The sequence below is a fragment of the Eublepharis macularius genome, chromosome 2 (assembly GCF_028583425.1).
Source record: "Eublepharis macularius isolate TG4126 chromosome 2, MPM_Emac_v1.0, whole genome shotgun sequence".
In the NCBI taxonomy this organism is placed as follows: Eukaryota; Metazoa; Chordata; class Lepidosauria; order Squamata; family Eublepharidae; genus Eublepharis; species Eublepharis macularius.
Genome location: NC_072791.1, coordinates 75502573 through 75527937, shown reverse-complemented (window position 1 = coordinate 75527937; position 25365 = coordinate 75502573). Strand labels below are relative to the sequence as shown.

Sequence of the window (25365 nt, the reverse complement as noted above, 5' to 3'; positions counted from 1 at the left end):
TCTGCGCCTGCCCCCTTTCTTTCCCCAGCATTAGTCCCTTCGACTTTACCTTTAGGAAACCTTCCGCACACGCCTTTAAAAAAAATAAAATAAAACATTTGTTTCCCCGTTTTTGGAGACTTGCTCCCCAATTGCAAGAACACGCCGGGAAATGTCGTAAACAGCCTCTTATCTTAAATGTGGCCACAATTCTATGCTCACGAGCTTGGTTGGGCATAGACAAAAGACGTAGGGAGTCACGCTGGATCTTAAAACCCTAAAACAAAAGTCGTGTAAAGCTTCCTATTGAGAGTAACCGAAACATCGTCTGAGGAGCAAGATTCGGGTCCAGGACCAACAAGATTTCCAGGCTATATAAGGGTTGGAGCTTTGACTCTCTCATCCCCTGGAAATCTCGTTGATCCTTAAGGTGCTCCTGGACCCGAATCTTGCTCTCCTACGGTGGACCAACAACACGGCTACCCTCCCGAAACTATCATCTAACTATCCGCAGCTTGCTCTGGAATAAACTCGTATTAGGCTTTAAAGTGCCAGTAGGCTCACGTTTAATTGTTCTGCTACTAACACGGCCATCCATTCCGGAATTACAAGCTTTCGAGGGCTCCAGAACTCTTAATCAGACTGGATTTCAAGGGGCGGAGGGGAGGAAATCTTTGTTGTTATGTTGGCTGGTCTTAATAAAAGACATGACGTGACTTGGTTTTGGTTAGATGCAAGTCCCACTGAATTTAGAGAAATTTACTTAGGATTGGGCAGGAGGATTCGAAGTTTAGGGAACTCCAGAGTGGTTCCACTGCCCAATCCATGAAACTATAGCTAACAATATGGCGGAGGCGCTGGTTTAGGCAAAAATGTGGTAAAGGTACGTTCAGTAACAAACTCCAGAAGGGTAGCCCTGTTAGTCCGCGGCAGCAAAACCAAAAACATTATTATTTTAAAGAAACCCATTTACTGTGATACATTTCGTGGGTTGAATCCGCTTAATTAGATGCATGAAATGTAATGTTACCTTCAGTCGACGGACAGGCAGACGCGCGTCGGGAAAGAAATGTAAGTGGTGGGGCTGGGGCCAAATACCATTATATGCAAGATTTACAGTCTGTGAGATTTCTGTTTATCTAGCAAAGCTTACCAACATAGATAAATGAAAAGATTTGAGGGTAACGTCGTTGAGGAAAAGAGATTTAACCCAAGCGAGTTTATGCCACGGTAAAAGTGTTGTTCAAGCTGCCTTTTTTACTTTAAAGCTTAATCGTAAAAGCAGTCCGATTTATTTCCAGCTAAGATGTATTGCTGGGCAGGACCAGCAGGGTTGGGGGATGTTTTAAAAACAGGGCTGTAGTAAGTCAAGGGAGCCGTGTGCCTTCGAGAATGCCCCCAGTAATTGTCCTGCGGAGCTGGGAGGAGGTCTGCGGAGTCTTCCTCAGCCCGGCTAACCCCTGCGAGCTTTTCCTTAGAGAGGCCTCCGGCTTGAACCTGCGCCTTTTAGCCTTGCTGGGCACGTGCGCCTCTGCCCTTCCCCAGACTCCCCACTCAAGCATTACGACATCAAAACTCTACTCCATTTGCTGTCCTTCGCTATCAGCTCACAGATTACGAAACCGGGCTAGATTTCTTGCCTGGGTCTCTTGACATGCATAGAAATAGCTTAGAGCCGATGGCCAGCCCTCTAATTGTTTGCACTTTTCCGACGTGGCGTTCTCATCCAAATACAGCGCTCATAGCCCAGAATCACTAAGTAACCTCCTCACAGTTTTTCTCCTAAAGAAAGTAACGAAAGGATGAGCCGGGTGCGATTGAGTTTGGCCATCTTGCACCAAAGGCTGCCCAAAGGCGCTCAGCCTCCCTCACAGACGGACGCAGCCCGGAAGAGACCGGGTCTTGCCTCCCTTCAGTTTGCCTTGCTTCGCATCAGTTTGCGTGACAGAAAAACAACCTGGAATTGCCAGTCGCTAGCATTCCAGCTGCCGGCTTCTTAAAGGGCTATTGCCCATATTATTTATTTATTTATATTTGCCTCATTTGTAGTCTGCCTTTCTCACTGAGGCTCAAGGCGGATTACATAGTGTGAGTTAGAACAGTCAGTTTCAAGGATATTTCAATAAACAATGTAATGGGTACATAAATGCTAATTTAAGTCTGCAGAAATGCAATTCATAGAGTTGAAAAGTACAGCCCTCCTATCCGAGTAAAAAGTTCTCTTGAATAATTCAGTTTTGCATTGTTGCAGAAAGGCAAGAGAGTGGGAGCTTTCTTGACATCTTCAGACAGGCCATTCTATAAGGCTGGTGCTACCCCAGAGAATGAACGTGTAGGATCAGTTATTGATTTTGCCCCTGTGCAAGTCTTTATAATCTTCAGGGTCGAATCAGCTGCCCTTCTTTCTTTCCTTAGGGAACGGTTCAGAGAGATGCTTTAGTAAAGGAACAGGGAAAGCGGACTATACTGTACCATCAGTTGCTACAAGTATGCTCCTACTGGGTAGCTTCTGCATCGTTTAATATGTCATGTTTAATTGCTTATATGTTGTTTCAACATTGTCTCAGCTCTGTATCGGATTTCTTCTTGTTCACACATTTCTACGATCCATGCCTTATTGCATTGTTTATTGAACGTCGTAGGCAGAGTAAATAAATAAATACTTATAAGGCAAGCAATCAGTCACGATCCCAAATAGGAACTTTCTTCTCTATGAGTTCATGTTACAGGATCAGTAAAGTACAGTATAGTACTGTACAGTAAAGCACCTAAAAAGCAGAAAGATTTTGTAGGATCAAATGAAATAGAAGCGCGCGTGTTACTGCCTGGCAAGATCAGTTCTCTGGAGGAACTAGTGACTGAACACCGAGGGGTTTTTTTTGTCTAAAGGGATATCACTGAAATTACTTTCTACACACATAATAGTCCTCCAGGAGCCACGACTGTATCTCGTTTTAACAGTAACAGTGCTGAGTTTGGCTTCTGACGAGGCTCTGGTTTAATCGGGTTTCCAGAACGCACTGAAGGGATTTATTCGACGCCTCCTGCTGGTAGGCAGCACCCCGGAGGCTTTCCTAGACACCCACTTGTCAGCCTCATCCCTAACAATCCCCATCTCCTTGTACCATAGGAGTCCCCGACCAGTCCATACTTCGCTCGCATTTTGTCTTCCCGTGATTGACCCACATCAGCCGTGTCCCTTTTCGACCCACTGCCAGCATTTGGGGATCGTTCCAGGGGGCAGGGAAGATTAAAACAAAGTATCTTCTGCGAGCTCGTTTGTTTGCTTTGAGGAGCCGGATGACGGAAAGCTCCCAACTCAACTTGAAAAGGCTGAAGGCTTGAGGAAAACGCTCCCAGTCTCCCAGGCGAAAGAGCGGGCTTTTCTCTGGGCTCTGCTCAGGGACAGCGTCATGTTGCCGCGCCTGAGGTAAGCAAAGGACTGGATCTCATACTCTGAGGAATGGGGCTGCAGAAAATGCCCGTTTGCCGTGCCGCGTCCATAAGCGCAAAGGGGACGCGATGCCGAACACTCCTCAGGACTGGAGCGCAAGAGACAGCTCCTCTGGGGGGCGGGGAAGAGCTGCGCTACCACTGAGCTGTCCGAGGCTAGAGTAGGATGGATGGAGCCGCTCTAGGCATCAAGGAGGTCTCTTCTTATCGCCCTCCTCTTGGAAATGGCGGACGAAGAGGGGTATCTGGCGGTGTCCGGGGAGCGCATCACGTTGCAGCGCCGCCACCACAGCGCCTCCTGTCGGGAGTTTCTGGTGCGCTGCCCGCGGCTGCAGCTGCGGTCGCTCAGCGCCGTCACTTGCTCGGTGTGGCTGGTGGCTTACGGGCTCTTCGTGCTCTGTCAGGTACCGAGGAGGCCTGCAGGCCTGCCCCTTCTCATGCCCTCTCTGCCTTCCACGTGTGCGCGTGCATTCCAACCCCTCCCCCCCACGGGGGTCTCTGAGCCGCAGGGAGAGGGACTGCTAAGCAAGGGAGGCACCGAATATTTTTTTAGTTATTATTTATAGTCCGCCTTTCTCACTGATATCCAAGGCGGATTACACAGTGCGGATTAAACTACAATATAATCAAACAGCTAGGATCTTCACTGAGCAAAGTGCAATAACGAACAACAGGCCGTTAACTGAAAAAGTGCAATAGGGTATGGTAGCAGAAGATTTGAAAAAAGTAGCATAAAGCCAAGCATAGAGATGAAATCTTTCTGAAACCAAGCATAACAAATTTACATGGCCTGTATTGCAACGTGGAAACACCCTAGTAGGTGTACATCTGCGTCAGCAGACAGTACCCAATAGTGCAGCAAATATTTCCTGTCCCTGTCAATGCATCCCTCTGAGCTACCACACAGCCCTATAAACTGGGTAGAAAGCCATCTGAATAATTCAGTTTTGCACAGTTTGCAGAAAGCCAGGACAGAGAGAGCTTTCCTGACCTTCTCAGGCAGGGCATTCCATAAAGTGGGGGTTACCACAGAGAAGCACATATGCAGGCAGCTGTTAATTTTGCCCAGCTGCAGGGTGGTATCTGCGGAAGGCTCTGTCCAGATGAGTGGAGCTGCCGTGGTGGAACATAGGGCAGTCGCAGAGGCAGTCGCAGAGGCAGTCGCAGGCACTGCTTCACCCCAAATTCTCCAGGCCCATCATGCTTATGCTTACTTGGCAGTAAGCCCTATTGAATTCTGGCAGCTTTAATTCTAGGGAAATGAGCGTAAACAGATCCTGGTTGACCAGTTCTCTCAATCCACTTTTTCCATCCAATGCATAATTTTATAAACATCTATCATGTCACCTATTAGTATGCATAGGATTTTAATTTATGAAATTTTAATGCTGCTTTTCTGAAATGTCAATGGAACATGCAATAAAAGTAAAACAATAGCAAAAGGATTCAGCTTTTAGTGTTTATAAGAAAAGCTTATCGTGCTATAACTTTTGTGCAAAAATATATGTATGAGGGTTAGAATAATAAAATAAAACAAGATGATATCTGGGAGTAACTCAGTGAAACCCACGTCCAGGCCAGCATGCTTATTGTATGTCAAGTGTTAGAACAGTACTCTCTTATTGAATGGGAGATATTAAAGCTCAGAGAGATTAACAGTGCAATCCTAAGGCCTGCCATGGCACTGGCACCCGCACGCCTGTCTACTTGCAGTGCCGCTCATCCATTCCCTAAGGACTTTAGTGGGAGAGCTACACCGGAGGCCTAGCCCAGTGAGGGGAAGCCGTTCAAGGAGAGCCCTGGTGCTGTGGGGGCAGACCCCATCACTGATTAGGCATGTCACGGGCATACAGCTGGGGCGGGGGCTAGCCACCCACACAACCTGGGTAGCTGGACCCTTGCTGTGCAAGGGGAACAGTGTCCTGACCATGCACCTGCAGCCTTTTGACATCCTCAAGTGCCAGCATCGCACAGTCTCCCTTACCTGGCTGCACACATGTAGGGGCATGGGGGGTGGTCTACTTCCCAGCCCAACCCCCCCCCCCCAGATGCTGCAAAGGATCTCCATATCCAGATGAGGTGGGTATCCTGGTGATAACCGCTCCTGGTTGTGCCCTACCGGGGAGGTGTCCCCTGATAACTCGCTCCGGTGGTTGCTGCATCTGCCCTGTGTTCCCATATAGTTGCTGGGCGGCTTCCCTACTTCAGGGCAAGAGGGACACTTGTTACAAACAAAAGGAACCTCTGGAGACGGTGAGTGTGGAGACTTAAGAGTGGGAGGCTCATCCAACTTGGGCAGCCCTCAGGCTACATGGGCCGGTCCAGTTGGGACTGTGAATGCTGCAAGAGAGCTGGTGCATGCTCACACCACCACATGCATGTCCCCTCCTCCCCAGACCAGTATTTCACATGGAAGCACTGATCCGGGGGGGGGGGGGCTCCTGCCACCTTTTCTTTTTCTTTAGTGCTCCCTGGGTTAATGGTCCCAGTCGGAACAGGGGAATGATGGGCAGCCACCTGTACAGACCCCTGCTTTCAAATAACACCCCCAAGAGCAGGGAGCTCCTCCCCCCTGTGGGCATGTGCACTCAGCACATGGACTGGCCCCCTCCCTTCCCATAGATCATCATGCCCCCCCCCCCAGTGCACCCACCATTGCAGGGCAGTGACAAGAGTAATCACCCAGTCACCCTGCCCTGCAGCCGCACACCCTGCCCTGCACCCTGTCCTGCAGCCATGGAGAGCCCAGCCAAGGGAGTCTGAACAGAGGCCCCCTGGTAACAGCTGTGTTGAGTGTGGCTCCCAGGGAGACTGCCTTTGTGACAGGCATGGACCATGCTGGTTCACAGGTAGGAGCCAGGCCCCCCCAGTAAGCCTTCACCGCGGAGGCCAGCATTTGGAGGGGCATGAGTGAGGGGAGAGGAGAGGCTGGTGTGAACAAACAAGCCAGGGCAGCTGCCTCCCCAACTCCTTCTGACCTATTGGTGCGCCCTCACCCTTCCCTGAGCCAGGACTCAGGAAACGGGTAACCTGCAAGGGAACTTGGGTGGAAGTTGTTAGTCAGACATTCTGGATTTGGCTCTCCCCCCATATGTGAGTGCGAGGCATGCCCTGAGTTTTTCAAAGTTCCCTCTACACACTCTTGCCCCGCCACTGTGAGCACCCTCTCCTGCCTCGAGCTTGAAGTCCCCATGGCAGGGGGTTCTTGGGCAGAGCCTCCGTCTGCCTCCCCGCTTACCTGGGGTCATGTGTGCCCTGGCCAGAGGTTTATATATGGTGCCTGAGGGTCTGATTGGATGCAGGGGAGGGGGCTCAGCTGCTGCAGGGGCACGAGTGGATTGGTCCCCATGGTAGTCAGTATCCTGTGCTCTGCCGGGCCACTTGAGTGGGGCCGGGTGCAGGAGGGGGGGGTGTCAACTTTTCCTTTACAATGGGCACCAATGGGCTATGCCATCATTATTTGTGGCACAATTTTCCACCATTGCTGGGGATGTTCCCATGCCCAGAAAGGCTTAGGGAGCTGACTATCTTGTGCCCCTCCCCCTGGCCTGCCTGCCGCTGCAGGGACTTATGCCTCAGTTATGCCAGCACCCAACCGCCATGACGGCACTGGCAGATGATCTGGGTGGAGTGGCACCAGTCTGCTATGCTGTTGTAGGGAGGATTGCGATGGTGTAAGTCCAGGATATACCTGTGTAACTCCTAGTCAGTTCCCAGGGCACCCCCCTCCCCAGTATTGCACTGTGTGTCACAGACAATAAACTTTATTTAGATCTACATTCCAAAAATACTGGAGCAAGTTTTGCCTGGAGTTATTTCTCAAACTGCAACTTCAAGAGGTGGGGGGGGGGGGGGAGGAATTTGCTGTTTGAGGACACAGTGTTTTTCCAGTCACAGCTTCTTACTTAATCAGTTGGTTAATTAGGTTATAAAAAGACTGTTAGGAAGATCTTAAGTTACACAAATGCCTCCCAGAAGAAAGCAGTAAATTTTTAAAAATCCCTTCTGGGATTTTTGAAAAACCAAAGAAACCTATTTCTCTAGCATTTGATATGTCAAAATTTTTCCATGTCTTTTGTTTGGACTCTAGTGAGCAGATTCCCTGAAATGCCTGCATTGTCAATAGTTACCACTTTCAATGTCTTTTTATTTCACAGGAGAGTCTATGTTCCCTCTATTATGAAAATGTATTGAAAATATACGTCTGTTGTTCATTATTTCTATTTGGTCTCCCAAATTTCTATTTGGTCTCCCATCGCACACAACTTACTTTCACAGTGTGTTAACCCATGGAGTTTTTAATGAATAGCTTCATTCCATGTAATTATGGCTTCAATTCATTGGTTAATTGGGCAGAAATAGAATACCAGTTGCAGAATTTGGTCTTAATATTCTCTGCTTGGTTGCCATTACAGAACAGCGTGGTGCTCTCTGCTGCTATATTTGTCACTCTGATTGGCTTGCTTGTGTATCTGCACTTTGTGAAGATTGATCAGGAGTCCCTGCTGATTGTTGGCTCACTTGGAATACAGATGACTTCATCCTATGCTTCTGGCAAAGAGAGTACAACCTTCATAGAGATGAACAAGGTAAAAGATGTGGTCATCAACGAAGCCATATATATGGTAAGCTGTTCCGGTGTTCTCTGCCACTATTCCTTCAGAATTTTATTTCTTTGCTTTTTGTATTCAGCAAGTACAAGAGGGCAGAATTATATATCTAAAAGGAACTATTTGGTGCCCTTCTAAAACTTACATAGAGAACCTCAGACAACATGGAATGCTGAGGTAACAACAGATAAAGCTCATTTCTATCCCTTAGGTGACCTTTCTTCTGAAATGATACGACCCTGAGTAGGGCCTCACCAGCAGATCTGAATGGGATGCAGGAGTTAAGACTATGAGGCGGGGGTTATAATCTTGAGTATTTGAGACAAACCTCTTTAATCCTCTCGCATAGAATAATCTCCATGGTGGCACCAGTTTTACTAACCACGCTAGGATACCATCTACATCCTGGAAATGCTTCACCAGCCTTCTGAGAAAAAGCAGTGTGATACAGTACCATGTTTATGGGGTTAGGAGGGGGAGCAAGGAAGTGAGGAACAACAGAGAAGGGATATTTCATGTGTTGATGAGACGAACATATCCATTGAGTAAAGAAGGCTAATAAGAGTTCAGAGTACAATCCTGTTGTAGTTCCTAGAACTACAGGCCAGATCCTAAAGACACCGCCCAGAGCCCCTGGGGATGGGCGGTATATAAATTGAAATATAAATAAAAAAATATTAAAAATATTTAAAAAACAGTGTGGGATCATGTGCTGTCTTTTTATGATTGTGGGAGGTTTGGAAGTCCTTCTAAGGGATACTTCCACTCTAAGATGGATGGGCTGTGGCTGTACAGAGAGTATACACCTACATGCAATAAGGTCCCAATTTCAATTTCTGATACTCTCATTCAAAAAGATCTCAAATAGCAGGAGCTGACAAAAACTATTCTCTACCAGAGAATATGGAGAACCACTGCTAGTTAGAATGGACCAAAGTGACCTCGATGGACCAGTGGTCTGACTTGGTATAAGGGAACTCTGTTTATATTTTGCAGTCCCATTTGAATGCTATTATGCTTGTACTGACAAGGATAGGAGTCTCTCATGCCAGGGATTTATTTATTTTTAACTAATAGATTCAATGCCCCTCCTGACAAATTTATCATTATTCTATTTGTGTGCTTTTATTTTTGTAGCAAAAGGTTATCTACTATCTGTGTATTCTCCTTCAGGACCCTGTAGAACCTCATGTAGTTTCTGAGGTAGTGCCACTATTTCAGGTGAGTCCAAATCTGGGGAACTTAATTTTCCTTGCTTGGAAGCATATAATATTTTTTTTCTTGTTGAGATATCACTTGGAGTCCACCCGTTTGTTTCTGATATTTCTTTATTAGGGGAAGTACATAAGCATGTTACAATAAGTGTAGCAAATAATAGTTGGATTGTGCACATTCTGTCCTCTAGCTTTGACTGTGGACTCCTTTCATAACTCTAGACAGTATTACAGATCGCTGTTTCTTACGTGAGCTTGTTATCAACCCAGTACCTAGGAACATCCCTATATTTTAGTTTGAAATTAGTTTGAAATTATCTTACTTGCAGTAACTGCACCTTCAACACAGCAGTGATATGCTCAATTGAGCATGGATTGACTGCTGAACTTTCTAGATAGTTGATTTTGCACAGGTAGGTGGGGCAGTAACCCTTGTCACCCTTTGGTGCATTTAACCTCTCGGTTTTTTCATTTATGTCACCTCTAAAGAATACAATTTACCACCTCACTGAGCCTATTAACACTTCTATAATCACGTACAGAATTAACGTGCTTTTCTGTGAAACTCCCAGCGGCCCCTTTCATAAAGATAGGCTCCAAATGGACTTTATACTGTTAGGGGATGTTTTCAGGTGCTTAAAAAACACCAGGGGAAAGGGCAGGATGGGGAAGCTAGAAATAAAATACAGAAACATTCACTTTTTATTTTTCAAAATTTTTGATCTAAGCAGTTGTAGAAAGTATAAAGTCACCATTTTGTGCCTATTCTTCATTGTTGGAGCTACTATTTATTTTGTGGTTCCCATCAAGTTCATTCAGGCTTTTAAAACTTGACTCTTGTTATTTTTTTTACCTTTTTTCCATTGCACTTTTAAACCTATCTCTGCAGCTGTGAACATTACAATGTAGTAGGCAGTTTTGGGACATAGGCAGTTTTGGTTTATGACCCAACTCAAATTACAGAGGTCATTGGATCTTGAAGTTGATACTATTTCTCAGTCTAATTTATCTTCCAGGACTGTTTGAGGTTAAAATGCCCCTTTGTGTTCTTTGGAGGAAAGATAGAATGCAAGCAAATGTATTCTTGTATCTCATAATGCAGGATATTAAATACCATCAAAGCATTTAGTTAATTGATTTATGTATGAACTACACATTACAGGGATGATTTTCTAATAAGAATTGTCATCCATTAAGAAAACTAATTACCAATCTTTACTTGAGTGCTGACTAAAATAACTTTCTGTACACACTGATAGTTAACTACACAAAATATATTTAGGATGTATCGTGAAGTCCTAAATAAAATTATGCCTTTCTATGTCCATTGACTTTACTGGACTTATTGATTAGAGTGCTTTAACAAAAAGTTAATGGTTCTTTTAATCATTGGGCAGTTAAATGACACGAATGCTGTAGTGATTAAAAATTCAGAGGTAAAAGTCTGGGGACAAAAGCTATGTAGTCATAGAGCATGCACATCACTGCATGCTCAATACTGGTGATAATACTGGAGCGTGTATTTACTTAGCCTAAAATAAGATTTTTTTCTAGCTTGTAATGTTTGGTTGCATCATGAATTAAGCACTGTTTCCTCAACTATTTCTTCCATGGGTTGGAATCTTCAGTGTAGAGGTTTTTGGATTGTTTAGCCCTCCTATCGTTACCATTTTTTCATGACCCCAATAACCACATTTCAAAAGTTTGTCATGGGTGTCTGAAAGTTGTAATTGGGCTCAGGAAAAATATCTGTCTCCATTAAAAATAGTTTTTATTAGCTTGTTCTCAGTCCATCAGTGATACGCCATGCCATTTTTTCCCTTTTCCATGCCATTTGATGAACCATCTCCACCTCTGAGATTATTCTTTTCTTGTTGCACTCTCCCTGTGAAGCTTCCTCACTCTGCCTTTCACCTACGCAATGCAAAATTCTTCAACTATCTTCCTTTTCTTTACTTACAGAGCTCTAAGCCACGTCTAGACTGTCTTGTGGAAGTGTACAAAAGTTGCCAAGAAATCCTGGAGCAGAACAAGAAATCTTGACATCAACTTATAATATGAAACCTTTATCAAGGTAGACATTTTTCTGTTTCCAAGATTTTTTTAAAAAAAATATGCAGGATGGCAAACATGTTAACGAATTTGACTGTTTGGATAACTTGGTGGCAATGGATTTCAGAGAACTGAAAATTGCCACTGGAGTCCTGGGCAAGGACTGAACAAACAGTCTTGAAGAAATGTTAGGAAAGAATTCTAAACCAGACCCCATCTCTTTGGTCAACATGATGATGTAAGAAACTCAACGATAATCTTCTTTTCTGTCAAAAATTAACTCTGCCTGAGTGAATGGAAATCTACAATGAAAGTTCAGCAGAAATGGGATGATGCGTATCATATAGAACATTGCTCCTATTCTTAATGCAAGTACATGGAAGAAGATAAGTTGGCAGCAGCATTAAATTGTTTATTATTGTCTCATAGCACCAGCTTATGTCTTCTGATACACCTATCACACGTTAGCATTCTGTAATTGTTATTGTGCAATTAAAATGTTTAGCTTTAGGGTTTGTTTTAGAAATAGTTGTATTTCCATCTGCATTTACCTGGCTCACAAATATGATAGATCCCTTTTTCCCCCTGGACCACTTGAAAATACGAGTCACAAAGAACTGCACAGCTAATTGCACAAGGCCATTAGGATTTCGGATTTTCAGGTCTTAAGCAACAATCCTGTACACCACACAGGAAAGTGCTTGTGGAAGGGGGATTTCAAGAACACTTTGTGATATGGCATTGGATAGGTAGGAGTTGCTCATGCAAAAATGCCATTCTCACACAGTTCATTGGCACACTGTCTGGACTGCGGATTGGTAAACTGTCAAATGGTAGTAAAACTCATTCCATTATTCATTTATTAGACTGTTCCAACCCAGACTCTTGAGGCAGGTAACAACAACAGTGTCATAAGTAGAATGACACCTTTTCAAGATCATAGCAGGCAGTGAGCTTAGAAGGGAGAAACTTTGTCTAGGATTACACTGTAAAACTTGAAATTAAAAAACCCATCCCTATATCACGAGCTAGTGTGGTATAGTGGTTAGAGTGTCAGACTAATTCTGGACAATGTTCAAGTATGTGCTTTGTGCATCTCTAGGATAAGGGAGTTCTACACTCATGGGATAGCCATGAGTGGTCTGATAGGTATTTAGGACTTTATAGGTAAAGCAAACAAAGTGAATTTTGTCCAGAAACTCATAAAAAAACAGTACCGATGCTGCACTACTGGTATTAATTTGCTTTTGCTGATGATCCCTTGCTAGTGGGTGCCTCACCATGTTCTGTGTGAGCTGAGCTCCAGATTAAGACCACACTGGGTATCATCTGCATAATAACATTCTCTACATCTCTGTATAGTTTTATCCAGTTGCCTCAAACTTTTAACAAAAGAGCAAGGGATTCTGCAGGGAATATCCTATAAAGGGAAAACATTAATTCATTGGAGTCTGCTAATAGGTGCAGAGCATCTTAAGCAAGTTCACAGGTGCCTCCTAGATCCCAAAGAGGGAGGTCAGGAAGGGTGACATCAGTGCTTAGATCTCGTAGCCCCTTCTTACATGCCCAGGGTAATGCCGATTGGCACTTAGGGGTCAGGAAGCAATTTTCCTGAGGCCAGTTTGGCTAGGGATCCTGATGGTGTTTTGCCATCGTCTGGGCATGGGACAGGGGGTAACTGGGGGGTAGTTGTGAATTTCCTGCACTGTGCAGGGGGTTGGACTAGATGACCCTGGATGTCCTTTCCAACCCTATGATTCTATGATCTAAGGCCACAGACCTAATACAGCGATCAGGTACAAATTCATCTACTGACCCCTACGTAAAGAGGGAAGTTACAAGAACAGGCCTGGTCGCATACAGCCATTTGTTTGCAATATTACAGATACTGGTTTGGACAAGCTACAATTGTCAGTCCGCTGTTCCAGCACAAACTTCCACATTTGAGTGGGTCCTCTTAATGGGCTGTTTGGAGGAAACAGCCACCTGTATTTTACCCAGAATGTTAATTGTTCCTTAAATCCAATTTGTGGGAAAGAGATTTTTTGGGTTTTCTGTAGGCTTTTCCTTCCATTACTCTAGGAGCAGGGCTTTTTTTCAGGGGGAATGCGGGGGAACGGAGTTCCGAAACCTCTTGAAAATGGTCACATGGCTGGTGGCCCCGCCCCTTGATCTCCAGACAGAGGGGAGTTTAGATTGCCCTCAGTGGCGCGGAGGGCAATCTAAACTCCCCTCTGTCTGGAGATCAGGGGGCGGGGCCACCAGCCATGTGACCATTTTCTCTGAGGGCAACCCACTGAGTTCCACCACTTCTTTCCCCAGAAAAAAAGCCCTGTCTAGGAGTATTGTTCTTTCGTAATCTTCAACTTCTTTACCTACTACATTAATGATGCTCTTTAATGAATGATGAAAAAATCTGCTTGTAGCATAGTTGCTGAGTAACAAATTCTTACAGAAAGAATACAAAGAAACAAAGATCTTTCTACTTTATTAATAAACACATTTATTAACTTTATCATCTGTTTGCAGCCTTTTATATACAGGACAGTGGTTATCAAAGGCTTACATTATTCAATCAGCTTGTGCTGTACCTAATGTCCAGTTAGGGTCATGGAGCTGGTCAGAATAAAATTAAGTAGTCTGTTCTACAGTGGAATTGTATAAAGAAGTCATAGAATCTATACAGTTTCTGAATTCAATTGAATTATAAATAGGCATGTGGTCACATGATAGCCAGGGCACACCACTGTGGATTTGGGTCTAGTAGTCCTGCTTCAAGTATTACTGTATTCAATGAGCAAGTTAATATATTTTTGCTTTAGTTCCTAATTTGTATGATAAAAATTATTTTGAATTACTTCATAGAGTAGCTGAGAAGCATAATGTAAAAACTGGTAAGACCTTTTAATTTGCAAAATGCTATATCAAAGAGTAATGCATTCCCAAATGCAGGCTGCTTCTTGATGGCTTCACTATTAATTTAAAATGAGGTCGACACACATGAGATTGTTGGAGTTGCATACCTAGTACCAACAGAACCATCTAACTTTAATTGCTGGAAGTTTCCAACCATCTAATCTAAATTCTGTTGAAATTGATGGTATGTACTTCCATGTATTTGGAAGAGAGTAGAGCCCAGATCATAGGCAACTGACTAGTTGTGTTCTTGGCTACCCACAGGAAGCTTCATTAGAAAATTTGCCACTTCAGGTTGGGATTAGAGGAAGGAAATGCTGCTATGTTCACTTTTTAAAATGTTAAATGATCTAAAATGATTGTTCAGGTCAAATAACCTACTGAGGCTTCTGAGGGAAATGGCCTTAACCCCATGGAAATGATAAATAGGATGCAAAACAAATGCGAGTTAACCTGCTCCAGTTTCCTGTTTGTCACAATTTCATCAGAGCATTTTTTAAAAAGACATTTTAGAAACTTTGAAGAGTACAGTGAAAATATAAGCATGCTTTTTAATTGTCAGTGTGTCCCTAACAATTGTAAAACAAATGTCTTGACTTGAGAGATAATTAGCTTTGTCACAACTGATTATTAGAATGTAAACACTTTACTAATTTGCAAGTCCAGATGGACAGTACTTAGGAATAGCTTTTCTGCTAGCCACTCCCCCTTACATAGACAGCATTCAGGAAGCAGGAGTTCAGAAAATAAATACTGGTAAAGCCTAATGCAGTTTTCCAAACAGAACTACCTCAGTAACTTAAAGACAATACACCATCACATACCTTTTATCTTTCAAAGCAACACTGGTATCAAGATCAGTAGTAAGCATATCAAAAAATGGAATACAATGTAGTGGTTACATTTCAAAGATCATTTCATGCCTAGTCCTGTGCTGAGGACTAGGCATGAGCAGATACAGGTTCAAATTCCCACTCAGCCATGCAGTTGGCTTGCAGTGCCATCCTAAGCACAGTTACATCCTTCTCGGTCTACTGAAAGGAATGGTCTTAGAAAGCCATAACTTTACTTAGGATGGAACTAACAGAGACCTTGGAAATGCACCCATAATAGAAAAAGCCTCAGAATAGTCCTTTATGTACAGTGGATAACACCGAGTACAGAATCTCTGTCCTGTAGAACATTAGTGAAATTCTCTAACAGTCATTCAAGTATTTGCTAAATCCCTCAAATAACCTGGCTAAGTATGTTTTAGTAAAAACCAAGTTGCCTGTTGCATATAAAATCTTCTTGATAGACACAATAGACTGCAGGTGTTTCTGTCAAAGTAGGGTTTTTTCCTCTTTATTTATTCTAGATATGTAGAATCATTCAATTGGAGGGGACCCCCTCCCATAACATCCACCACTATACTGTGACAATTAGCCATTCTTAAAACTCCCCACACATATACAGCATTTTCCAACATTCTCTATGGAAGACATTCTGCAAATTTCCCAGCCATCTTTCTCTGTTCTAATGCTTCTTATCAATAGTGCTATTACTGATAACTTATTTTCAAATGTTTGACTTGAATCTATATTCCAATAGTCCTGAGCTATTGCTTAATTTCTGGTCCATAGTGCATGAGATGAATAATTGTTTTTACACGTCTTTTGGACATCCATTAAATAGATTTTAAACTATCTGTATTTCCCTCGATGAGGCAAATTGTACACATTTCCTTGTAAGTAAGTCCCACTGAGTTTATTAGGACTTCTTTCAGGTAAACATGCATAAGACTGTATTTTCCTTTCTGCTGGTTAAGCATAGCCAGTTCCTTCAGCCTCTCAACATGATTTGACTTCAAGCTCCATAATTGTTCTTATTAACTCATCTTTCAAGTGTGTCTGTAAGATCTGCATTGTCTCAGAAAATAATGCTGCTTTCTTCTCAAGGCAAGTTACATTCAAACCATTTCTTAAGGGCAAACCTGTTATGTTGAACATGAGGCTGCCCTGCAAATTACATCCACCTGTTGAATCCGTCTCCATAAGGTATAATATCATCCTGCTTTGTGACATGACCTCATGATTATTTCCCCAACTCAGCATCATACTAATTGCTTCCACAGTAGGGGGCACCCTAAAATGGCCCTGGCCATTTGTGCCACTGTCACAATAGTACAGTGGAGTCATCCATCCTTTTATTCTCTAATAGGCAAAAAAGTATATAACTGCAATTGTCCATATTAAAGTCCCAATCCAAGGCACCTGTGCGTTCTATTTGGCGTAAGAGAGACATTTGATTAGCTATTGATTGTTGCATTTCAGTTGGATGTCATCTATTTTTTTGCTGCTTCTTCCCAGCATGCCAAAGTGCAACCCATTACTAGCCACCTTATGTGCCCTTTGACGTTAGCAAAGCCTCTTGCACAGGATAAAAACCAAGAAACTCTAAACTTTGACCTGATATATTTTTTATTCTCCTTTTTGCTTTGTAACATCCAGCCTGATAAAGAGTTCCGGAGAACTCAAAAAGTTGCACACTGTATTGTATTAGTTTGAACAATCTTATTAAAACACCATCAGGCTTTTGTTTTTGGATATTGTTACCCTTTATAACTTTAAAGTCCCTTTTGGAAGTACCAGCTGTTTAGTTAGGTACTTCCAGTTGCTTTTTTTGCAATGTTTGACATTGGAACTTGTTGAAATCCTTTTTACTGCAAACTGCATAATACTTTAGTGAGACCCGTTTCCACATTTTAGTAAATTCTTCAAAGCAGGATGGCCAACCTTGGCATTCTCTAGGGACCAGAAGTGCATTTGGCCACACAATCTCAGCCTCTTCCCAGGCAGTCAACTTTGATGAGAAAGTCAGCACTACATTTATGGAGCATAGCTACTCAGAGAGAACTAGCCTATGAATTCATAAAACTCAAGGAAAAGTGTAAACATTCAAGTGTATAAAATCTCCTTCTCTCATCTCTATTTTTTTAAAAAATATTTTCCTTACAAGTGAACTTTGGGGCAAAATGTTCCTTGCACCTTTATTAAACTTTGGTTAGAGGGCCATTGTACATTTGACTGCATTAAAGAGTGACAGCGGACTTACCCCAAAAGTAGCATGGAACATGCTTCATGTGTCTACTACAAGGAATCTTCAAGCTGAGGAATCACACAACCTAGCTATTTCCTCATCCCAAACTCTTTAAAAACAATAGCTCTACTAACCAGTTTGTCTTATTCCTCGGAGCGCTCAGCATTATGTTTGTGAAAATAAAGTACAAAAGCCTTTGAGACTTTTCCTTTTACCATAAGCTCTTTGTTTTAAAACACCAATATATTACTCCCTGTGTTCCTCACTAAATTCTAGGAAATCTCTGATCAGGCTGCTTGACACTGCTAATATTGTCAGCATTCACATGATGGGTGTATTATTACAGGATATTTAAAGCACCATTCCTCTAACAATACACTTTAAATAACATTATGAGGAATAAATATAATTTCATTTACCCTATTTAGTCAAGGTAGATGGAGAACAAAAAAAGTTCAGATAAACAGGAATGCTGTTTTCACAACAGTAATCAGAGAAATGCAGAGGAGAAGGTCTGGTGATCAAGAGATGATTACTCAAGATAAGTTCTCCTTTCCTCTAGAGTTTGATGCCAAAAGCAAAAAAGGATCTCAGGAACAAATAAATTAAAGGCTGAGATGGGGTAGGCAACATTACTTACAATATTTAAGTGGTGAAGTTATTTTACAGGTTTAGCATAAAATCAAACAGTAGGAACTGTGGTATGAGTTAAGGCATAATATCAAAAAGAGAAAAGTTATGGACAGCAGTTATGTAAACAAGTATGTAAACAGGCTATGAAGTCAACAGCTTCAGTGCAATCAAATAGTAATATAAGAAGTAATTCACAGAGGAAGAGATTTGGGGTATGATTAGGGAGAGGCTGGAGCAATACAGACCTTATTAAGATGAAAAGTAGGCAGGACAAAATTGTATAAAAGGTTCACAATCTGTTCAAAATTAGTACACACACACACCCCGTCCAATCTTTTAAGGTGGAAGAGGAGTTGCTCTAAACAAGCATCTAAACAAGGAATGTTGCACTTTACCAAAAAGGCAGACCTGGAGTCTGCCTGGTAACAGGTACACAAGCAATGAAATTACAGTAGTCCTCAATTCACAAGATGGGAAGACAACTCCAAAGGCACTTGGAAACAGTCCTTACAGTAGCGTTGGCCCCTTAGTGGTCTGGGGTAGAGAAGAAAATAAACATCTGCTTTTCATTTCCATGAGCTTTTTAGCAGATGATGTACTCCATGTTGAATTTATACTTTGAGCAGGAGGGTGTGGAGTCAACGAACAGTAGTTAATATAACTAGCGATAAGGAGGGTCACCTCGACAATCTGCTCAAGGGGTGGGGGAGGGAGAGGAAAAGGAAGAAATAGTCCAATAGCATTCATTTTACAGTAAGATGATTTTAAAGTGCAATTAACATGCTATAAGGTAAAGCCATATACTGAGTCAGATGAGTGGGCCCATGTAGCCCAATGTTGTCGCTCATGAGCACTAGCTGCCCTTCAGGAACTCCAACATTCCCTGCTCTGCTATCTGAAATACTCTCATTAGAGATGCTGGGGCCTGAAGCTAAGGAGATCTTATATATACTCATCTTACTAACATGCTTTACCATTGAGCTATGGCTCCCTCCCAAAATACTCTCTTCTATTCTAGGCATGAATGATTTACATGCCACTTCTATTCTGGATATCTGGGGCAAATTTTTACATCTCACAGAAGAACAGGTTGCTTACCTGAAACTGATGTCCCTGGGAGTGGTCATCTGTGCAATCATACCAATGAAATCTGCATATGCACAGAGCTGTGATTTGGAACATTTTAGAGCTAGACTTTTAGGTGAGAAATCTCCCCCCTCCCCTTGAGCCTGAGCAACATCACATGCACTCAAATGGGAGGAGTTGCAGTTTTCCATTCAGTTCTTCAAAATGTAACATCTTGTTAAGAGTTCATTCCACTTGTGAGGAAAGAGAGTTGTCCATGTGAATGTACAGATGACCACTTTAAAGTAGGGAAGATTTTGCACTCTAATGGCTTGGCTCTAGAATGTTCTGAATTAAGGATCTGTTCCGTGATAATCGTATGGAAGATCAGCATAGACTAGCCAATTCCCAGGCCATGTTTTTAGATCTCTCATTACTAAAAACACATCTAAAGCTACTTATTCTGTGCTCAAAATTTAGTTTAAATTGAAAAGGAAGCAACATTTATAGAACAAGATATAAGTATGTAATTGACGTAAACTTCTGGCTAATAGATACTGTTCAAAATTACACCTCAGGAAGACTCTCCCATTTTGGCTGATATCAGGAGGAAGTATTTCAGAGCTACTACTGTACTAACAGGTGTAACGAAGATATTAGAACTTGCGGAGGATTTCTCATTTCCTCCTCCACCATCATGTTCTCTTTCCCTTCCCTTCCCCCCACAGCCTCTCCCCCTTTCCCCACTTTCTTCTCTCCTTCTCACCCACCTTTTTCTGCCCCCCATCTTCTCCTTTACCCCTTCTCCCCTACTGGCAGCCTTTCTCCTTTGGCCCAGTTGCATGGTGTCATCTGGAGAATCTTCTCACTATTTTCTCTTCCCCTCCTCCAGGCAGCCTCCATATGCTCAGCTTTCCCTACATCCTTCTCTCCTTCAAACCCACTAAACAGCTTACCTTTTATCTACTTCCCATCTTCACCTATATTCCTTAATTTATTTCATGTGTATACTGCCTTTCTCCACAATGATGACCCAAAGCAGCTTATATCAGTCTCCTAACTGCCATAATATCCTTACAACAGCCCTGAGAGGTAGGTTAGGCTGCATATGTGTGACTGAACCAAAGTCACCCAGTGAGCTTCCATAGCAGACTGGTGATTCAAACTTGGATCTCCCACATCCTACTCTGGAATTCAACACCCCCCTCTAGAATTGGGGCAGGGTGTTGAACAGTAGCAAGCAGCCAGGCCTGGGTGACTCATGCAAGTCACGGTGGTATCAAGTCATCTGGTGGTTACTGGTGAGCCTGGCCCCAATGAGTCCTCCCTCAAAGGTCAAAACAGCTCTGGAAATGGCCCTTCCCCCTCCCCCTGCTTTTTACTGACAGAAACCAAGCCTGGAATACTGTCTAAACTGTTATGACTGCCTAGCAACAGCCACTGAGGGCATCTGGTTAAAGCTACAGGCACTCTTTTTATCATTTTGGTGTTTTAAACCCCCCTTCAATGTATTTTTTTTTTAAGATTTCAAATTTTTCTGCAATCCTGGAGCATTTTCCGTCTTGTCCATTTATGGCTTCAAACTCTAGATTTAAGTATCCTCAGATCAGGGCTACCTGGCTATTAAAATATAAGATTCTCCACCCTTCTCATTCAGAAAAGGAAAAATGCAAGCAATCTGTCTGGATTATCTTTTCTAAGCATTATCACAAAAATAAATTTTCTTAAACTTTGCTTTATACTCACCACTGGAGCTTCCATTGCAAAAAGCAATTTTTCAGGGGTGTTTTTTCCAGAGTGCCTGTCCTTCACTTGGCTGATTACAACCATAAAGTCATTATGGCAGCCTCCAAAGGTCAGCACAGAAGAGAATGCATAAGACAGTTTTAAGTGCTGCATGTAAACAAATGACAGAAGGTCAAGGAAAACAAATTGTTATAGAAGCAGTCCTCTACCTCCTCCATTACATGTTCTCAGAACTTATTTATACAACAAGTAAATCAGTGCAAATGTCTTCCACCCTACAGAATGTCGAAACTATACTCAGTAGACATAAGCTTAGCATTCATTTCCACACTACATTTTTCTACCCAGAGATCCAAACTTATGTATACAGAATTGGAAGAGTGGAATGGCCATTCAAATATATTTTTTTATTCTTGAATCACAAAAGTGGTATATACAATAGTTTCCCAACATGTAATTTGCGTACAGCTGCTATTATTTTATATACATTTATGTTAAAATCAAACTGTTTTCTGCTCCCCTTTCCCAAAGCAGTGTGAAATTCAGTGTGGCCTCAACAGGATAAATTTCCAATGGCAGAAAGATGGTATTTTTATAATAATCTGTTTATACATTAGTTGAGTGAAGTTGAGTAGTATCTTAAGGACTAACAAGGTTTTATTTCAGTGTATACTAATCTTTAAGGTGCTGCTAGAGTCTTGTTTATTTTTGCTGCAACACACTAAAAAGTTGAGCAGGCATTATAAGAATGCATTCCATTGACTGCTTGCCTTATAAGTATTTATTTATTTACTCTGCCTGGGACATTCAATAAACAATACAATAAGTCATGGATCGCAGAAATGTGTGAACAAGAAGAAAACCAATACAGAGCTGAGTTGTGTTTACCTCTGAGTACCCAGTTTCCTGGGGATAAAGTGTAGATGACTGGGGAAGGAAATGGAAAACCACCCCACAACAAAAAGTCTGCCAAGAAAATGTTGTGATGCGACGACCCCCTCCATGGGTCAGTAATGACTTGGTGCTTGCATAGGGGACTACCTTTACCTTTACTTTTGTATATTGCTTTTATCTGTATTTGTGTATTGGTTTTAACTTGTTGGATACCTACAAAGTTCGTATCCTGCAACTTTTGCTGTTTTGTTACTCACTTTGAGTTTGCAGATATAAGGTGAAGTATAAATATTTTAAATAAATAAATGAAATAAACGAACAGCCAAGATCCTGTTAGTATCTGCTGTGCCCCCTCATTAACCAGGCCCTGTCAATCCCTAAAGGGACAGCAGTTTCTTCACTTGGTGTACAATAACAGCATGATTCACAACATCATATGAGAATCTCTAATGTGAGAAAGGACCTTCATGCACAAAATATCAAATTTGGAAACTAGTCCATATTTAGGAATAATTTTGAGCAAGTCTCTGACTGAATTTCTCAGCATGAAATAATGACTGTACATTAAAATGTCATATAAGTGATGAAATTTGGAGCAGTTAGATTTTACAAAATTGGAAGCTGGTTTTATCCTGAAATAATTTTTTAAAACAGTTTTCCTCTAAAATTAGGTTGCTCCCTCTTCTATTGTCCCTTGGTTTAATCCCCATTGTCTTCAGGCAAAAGGAAACAACGTATTTTTTTTTCCAATTCAAAAAAATTAACAACCAGTTCTGCTCTTTGCTCAGGATAAAGAAGTTATGTCAGATTTCTAACGTCTATGTCATCAGATTGTTGAAAATTGCTTCTGCAATTAAATTCTCATATTTGTCTGCTAGTATTTCTCACCATACCATAGTGCTATATTCCAGTATACTGATTCCATCTTCATTCACAGCTATCCACAATGGACAGTCTCCCAGGGGAGAAGGCTGAACAGGCTGAAGAAATAACAACAAAAGCAACAACAAACATCAATTCCTTTGTAATTTCATGCTGTTGCCAATCTAGGGATGCCATCCTCCTGGTGGACCTGAAGATCTTCCAGAATCACAACTGATATCCAGACTACAGAGATCAGTACCCCTGGAGAAAATGGCTGGTTTGGAGAGTTGACTCTATGGCATAATAATAACATACTTTGTAAACCACTTGGAGTGTGGCATTAAGTTGTCCTGAAGGGCGGTATATACATTTAATGTTGTTGCTGTTATCATCATCATCCCCTACTTGAGGTCCTGTCCCTCCCCTAACTCCACCTTCCACAAGCTCTACCCCCCAAATCTCCAGGAATTTTCTAACCCAGAGTTGGCATCGTTTTCTACTCCCAAGTAGTCCATACAGCCCTATCTGCAAAACTGCATCTTTGCTTCACGCCAGAGGGAAAAAGCCAATAATCAGATGTACACAGCAGTTACATGATACATATAAGTAACAATGTTAGGGTTGCCAACTCCAGGTTACGAAATTCTTGGAGATTTGGGGGCGGGGGGAGGTGGAACCTGGAGAGGGCAAAATTTGGGGAGAGGAGGGACCTCAGCAGGGTATAATGTCATACACCCTCCAGCAGAACTGTTCTCTGTGGCCCAGAGATCAGTCGGATTCTGAGAGACCTCCAGCCATTAAACAGACAATGTGGAAAATGTAATGTCTTAATTAGACCCTCAGTTTCTGCATGGTCATGATTTTGCTGCTAGCCTTGGGCACGTCATAGTCTCTCAAGCTCTACTTAATGTGAACATTAAGGAACTGATTCAAGAAAACTGAGATAAAGCCTTCATCCTAAACTGCTTGATTCAATTAATGAGCAGAATTGTTCAGAAGGGCATTTTATAAAGGGAATACTTTTCTAGTTTTAATGTCTGAGAAATTTTAGTAAATTTTCATTGCATGTGCTATTTTTTGCATTGTTTTTAATTTTGTAATCCATCTTTACTTCTCTGTTCTACATATTACTCTGTTTTTATTCTCCAGTTTTTAATCTTGCTTTAATAAATTGGTTGTTGAATTATGTTGGTTTTGCATTGTTCTCTAATTTCGCAATCCAGTTTTAATGACTGCATGTGTTATACTGTCTTTATTACATTGTTTTAAAGTTTTGTAATCTGCCTGGAGCCCCAGTGGAAAAAAACAGATTATAAATAAATATTATGAACCCTCCCAAGGAAATCTCCTGTTATGCTTTCTCCTCAATGAACTCCAGTGCCCTGAAGTCCCTCTATTCCCTCCACACTTCCTTTCTTTTTTAAGTTTGAGGTTCATCAAAAGTGTAAAGGGGGTCATTCTAGTCCCAAATAAACTTGGCTTGAAAGTGAAAGTACTTTGTGTAATTGTAAATGGGGATTCTAGTGACCCCAACAAATATTGAAAAATGATTTTAGCACTGTTTCCATGTACAAATAGATGGCCCAAAACCTATTATCTCAATTTTATAGGAAGGTGGAACAAAGAGCAAAAACTAAAATTTCTCTCCATAATTTATACCCATAAATATTTGTTGTGCAAAAATAACTTTTGGCTTTGGGGTTTTACACTACTTTTGGAATTGGGGGGTCACAATGACCCCCAAGGAAACCACTGTTTGCCGTCTGAATGTTGTGTATATAGTAGGAGCAGGTAAAAGCCCCATGTTTGAGCTCTCTCAAAGCTTCCCCTATGTCTATAATCACATGGAAAAGCTCAAATTGAAATGTATCACAATTTTTAAAAGTGGGATCATTCTAGCCCCCTGCAAGCCAAATCTGGGCATGTTTATAGGCATCCTCTGAACCTCTTTACATTTTCCAGACTTAAAGGAGCCATTCAGCCTGGAACTTTAGATGACCCCCTAGCCATCTGTCCACTGAGCTGATTGTTTCCCTTTGTTATTCAGGAAGAGCTATTAATTGTAAGGCTCCAACAGGTGCAGCCTGAGGGCAGGTTACAAGAAGGCTAGCAGAAAAGAATGCAGATATTTTCTTTTCTTTTTGTTAACCCTTTAACTGGCAGGAATGTAATGCCCCTTTCCATTGCAATTTCCATCAGTAATGTGCCTAGTTTTTCCCTGTATGAGTCAGCCACATGGTGGCAACGGTGGGCAAGTCACAAATGGTGGCAGTTTCAGTATTACAACAGTTTAAATTTAAAAAAAAAAACTCTTGTGCTTTAAAAGTGAGGGGGGATCAATTTTACCCCATTTACATTTCTGTGAGGATTTGATGTTTTTAATGAGGGGCATTCCAGATTTTACACTTCTTTGTCTTGCACTGCTGAAGAAAGTTATTCTTGAGGTCTTATTTTTTCTTAGTAGCTAACGCCATGATTGAGAGAACTACAGGTTTCCATTTTTGGGGGTTGTAAGTTGGGGTCATTTTGACCCCAATTCCAAAGTAGTGTAATTGGGTTTTCCCCCCCTTGGTAGGGTTAATAAATAATGTAAGAAGCAAAGGTAATTGTTCCTATTTTACAAAAGAAGAACCCAGTCAAAAGTTTTTTAATAATTTTTTTTTTTAGGTTTGCTCCATTGCTATCAATTCTTCCTCATTACAACTTCCAAAGGTATTTATGATGAACTAGTTGCCCCTAGTGGTTGGAAGATCATATGCTTGGCATTTTAAAAAAAAACAAGCTAGAGTGAGAAGACTTTGCTATACCTTTTTAAAAAAATCAATATTCTTTCTAAAAGAGATTCTTTGTTCAAGAGTGAT

General features: G+C 41.9%; 2 protein-coding genes across 4 annotated transcripts in view; one reads left to right on the top strand and one right to left on the bottom strand.

Moving 5' to 3' along the window:
- Positions 1 to 3656: 3656 nt before the first annotated feature.
- On the top strand, positions 3657 to 23831 carry PIGH (phosphatidylinositol glycan anchor biosynthesis class H). The gene is made up of 5 exons (XM_054971208.1): positions 3657 to 3836; positions 7848 to 8057; positions 9180 to 9263; positions 11219 to 11330; positions 22578 to 23831. The coding sequence occupies exons 1-4, from the start codon at positions 3657 to 3659 to the stop codon at positions 11297 to 11299; spliced, it is 555 nt and encodes a 184-aa protein (XP_054827183.1). The 3' UTR covers positions 11300 to 11330; positions 22578 to 23831.
- Positions 17485 to 25365, bottom strand: part of PLEKHH1 (pleckstrin homology, MyTH4 and FERM domain containing H1) — a 93051-nt gene continuing 85170 nt past the window's right edge. For all 3 annotated transcript variants that reach the window (XM_054971205.1, XM_054971206.1, XM_054971207.1), the window contains 3 exons: positions 22534 to 22620; positions 20747 to 20893; positions 17485 to 18625 (listed from right to left, as the gene is read on the bottom strand). In XM_054971205.1, the coding sequence (XP_054827180.1) occupies positions 18443 to 18625; positions 20747 to 20893; positions 22534 to 22620 (417 nt within the window). In that variant the 3' untranslated portion in view covers positions 17485 to 18442. The remainder of the gene's footprint in view (positions 18626 to 20746; positions 20894 to 22533; positions 22621 to 25365) is intronic.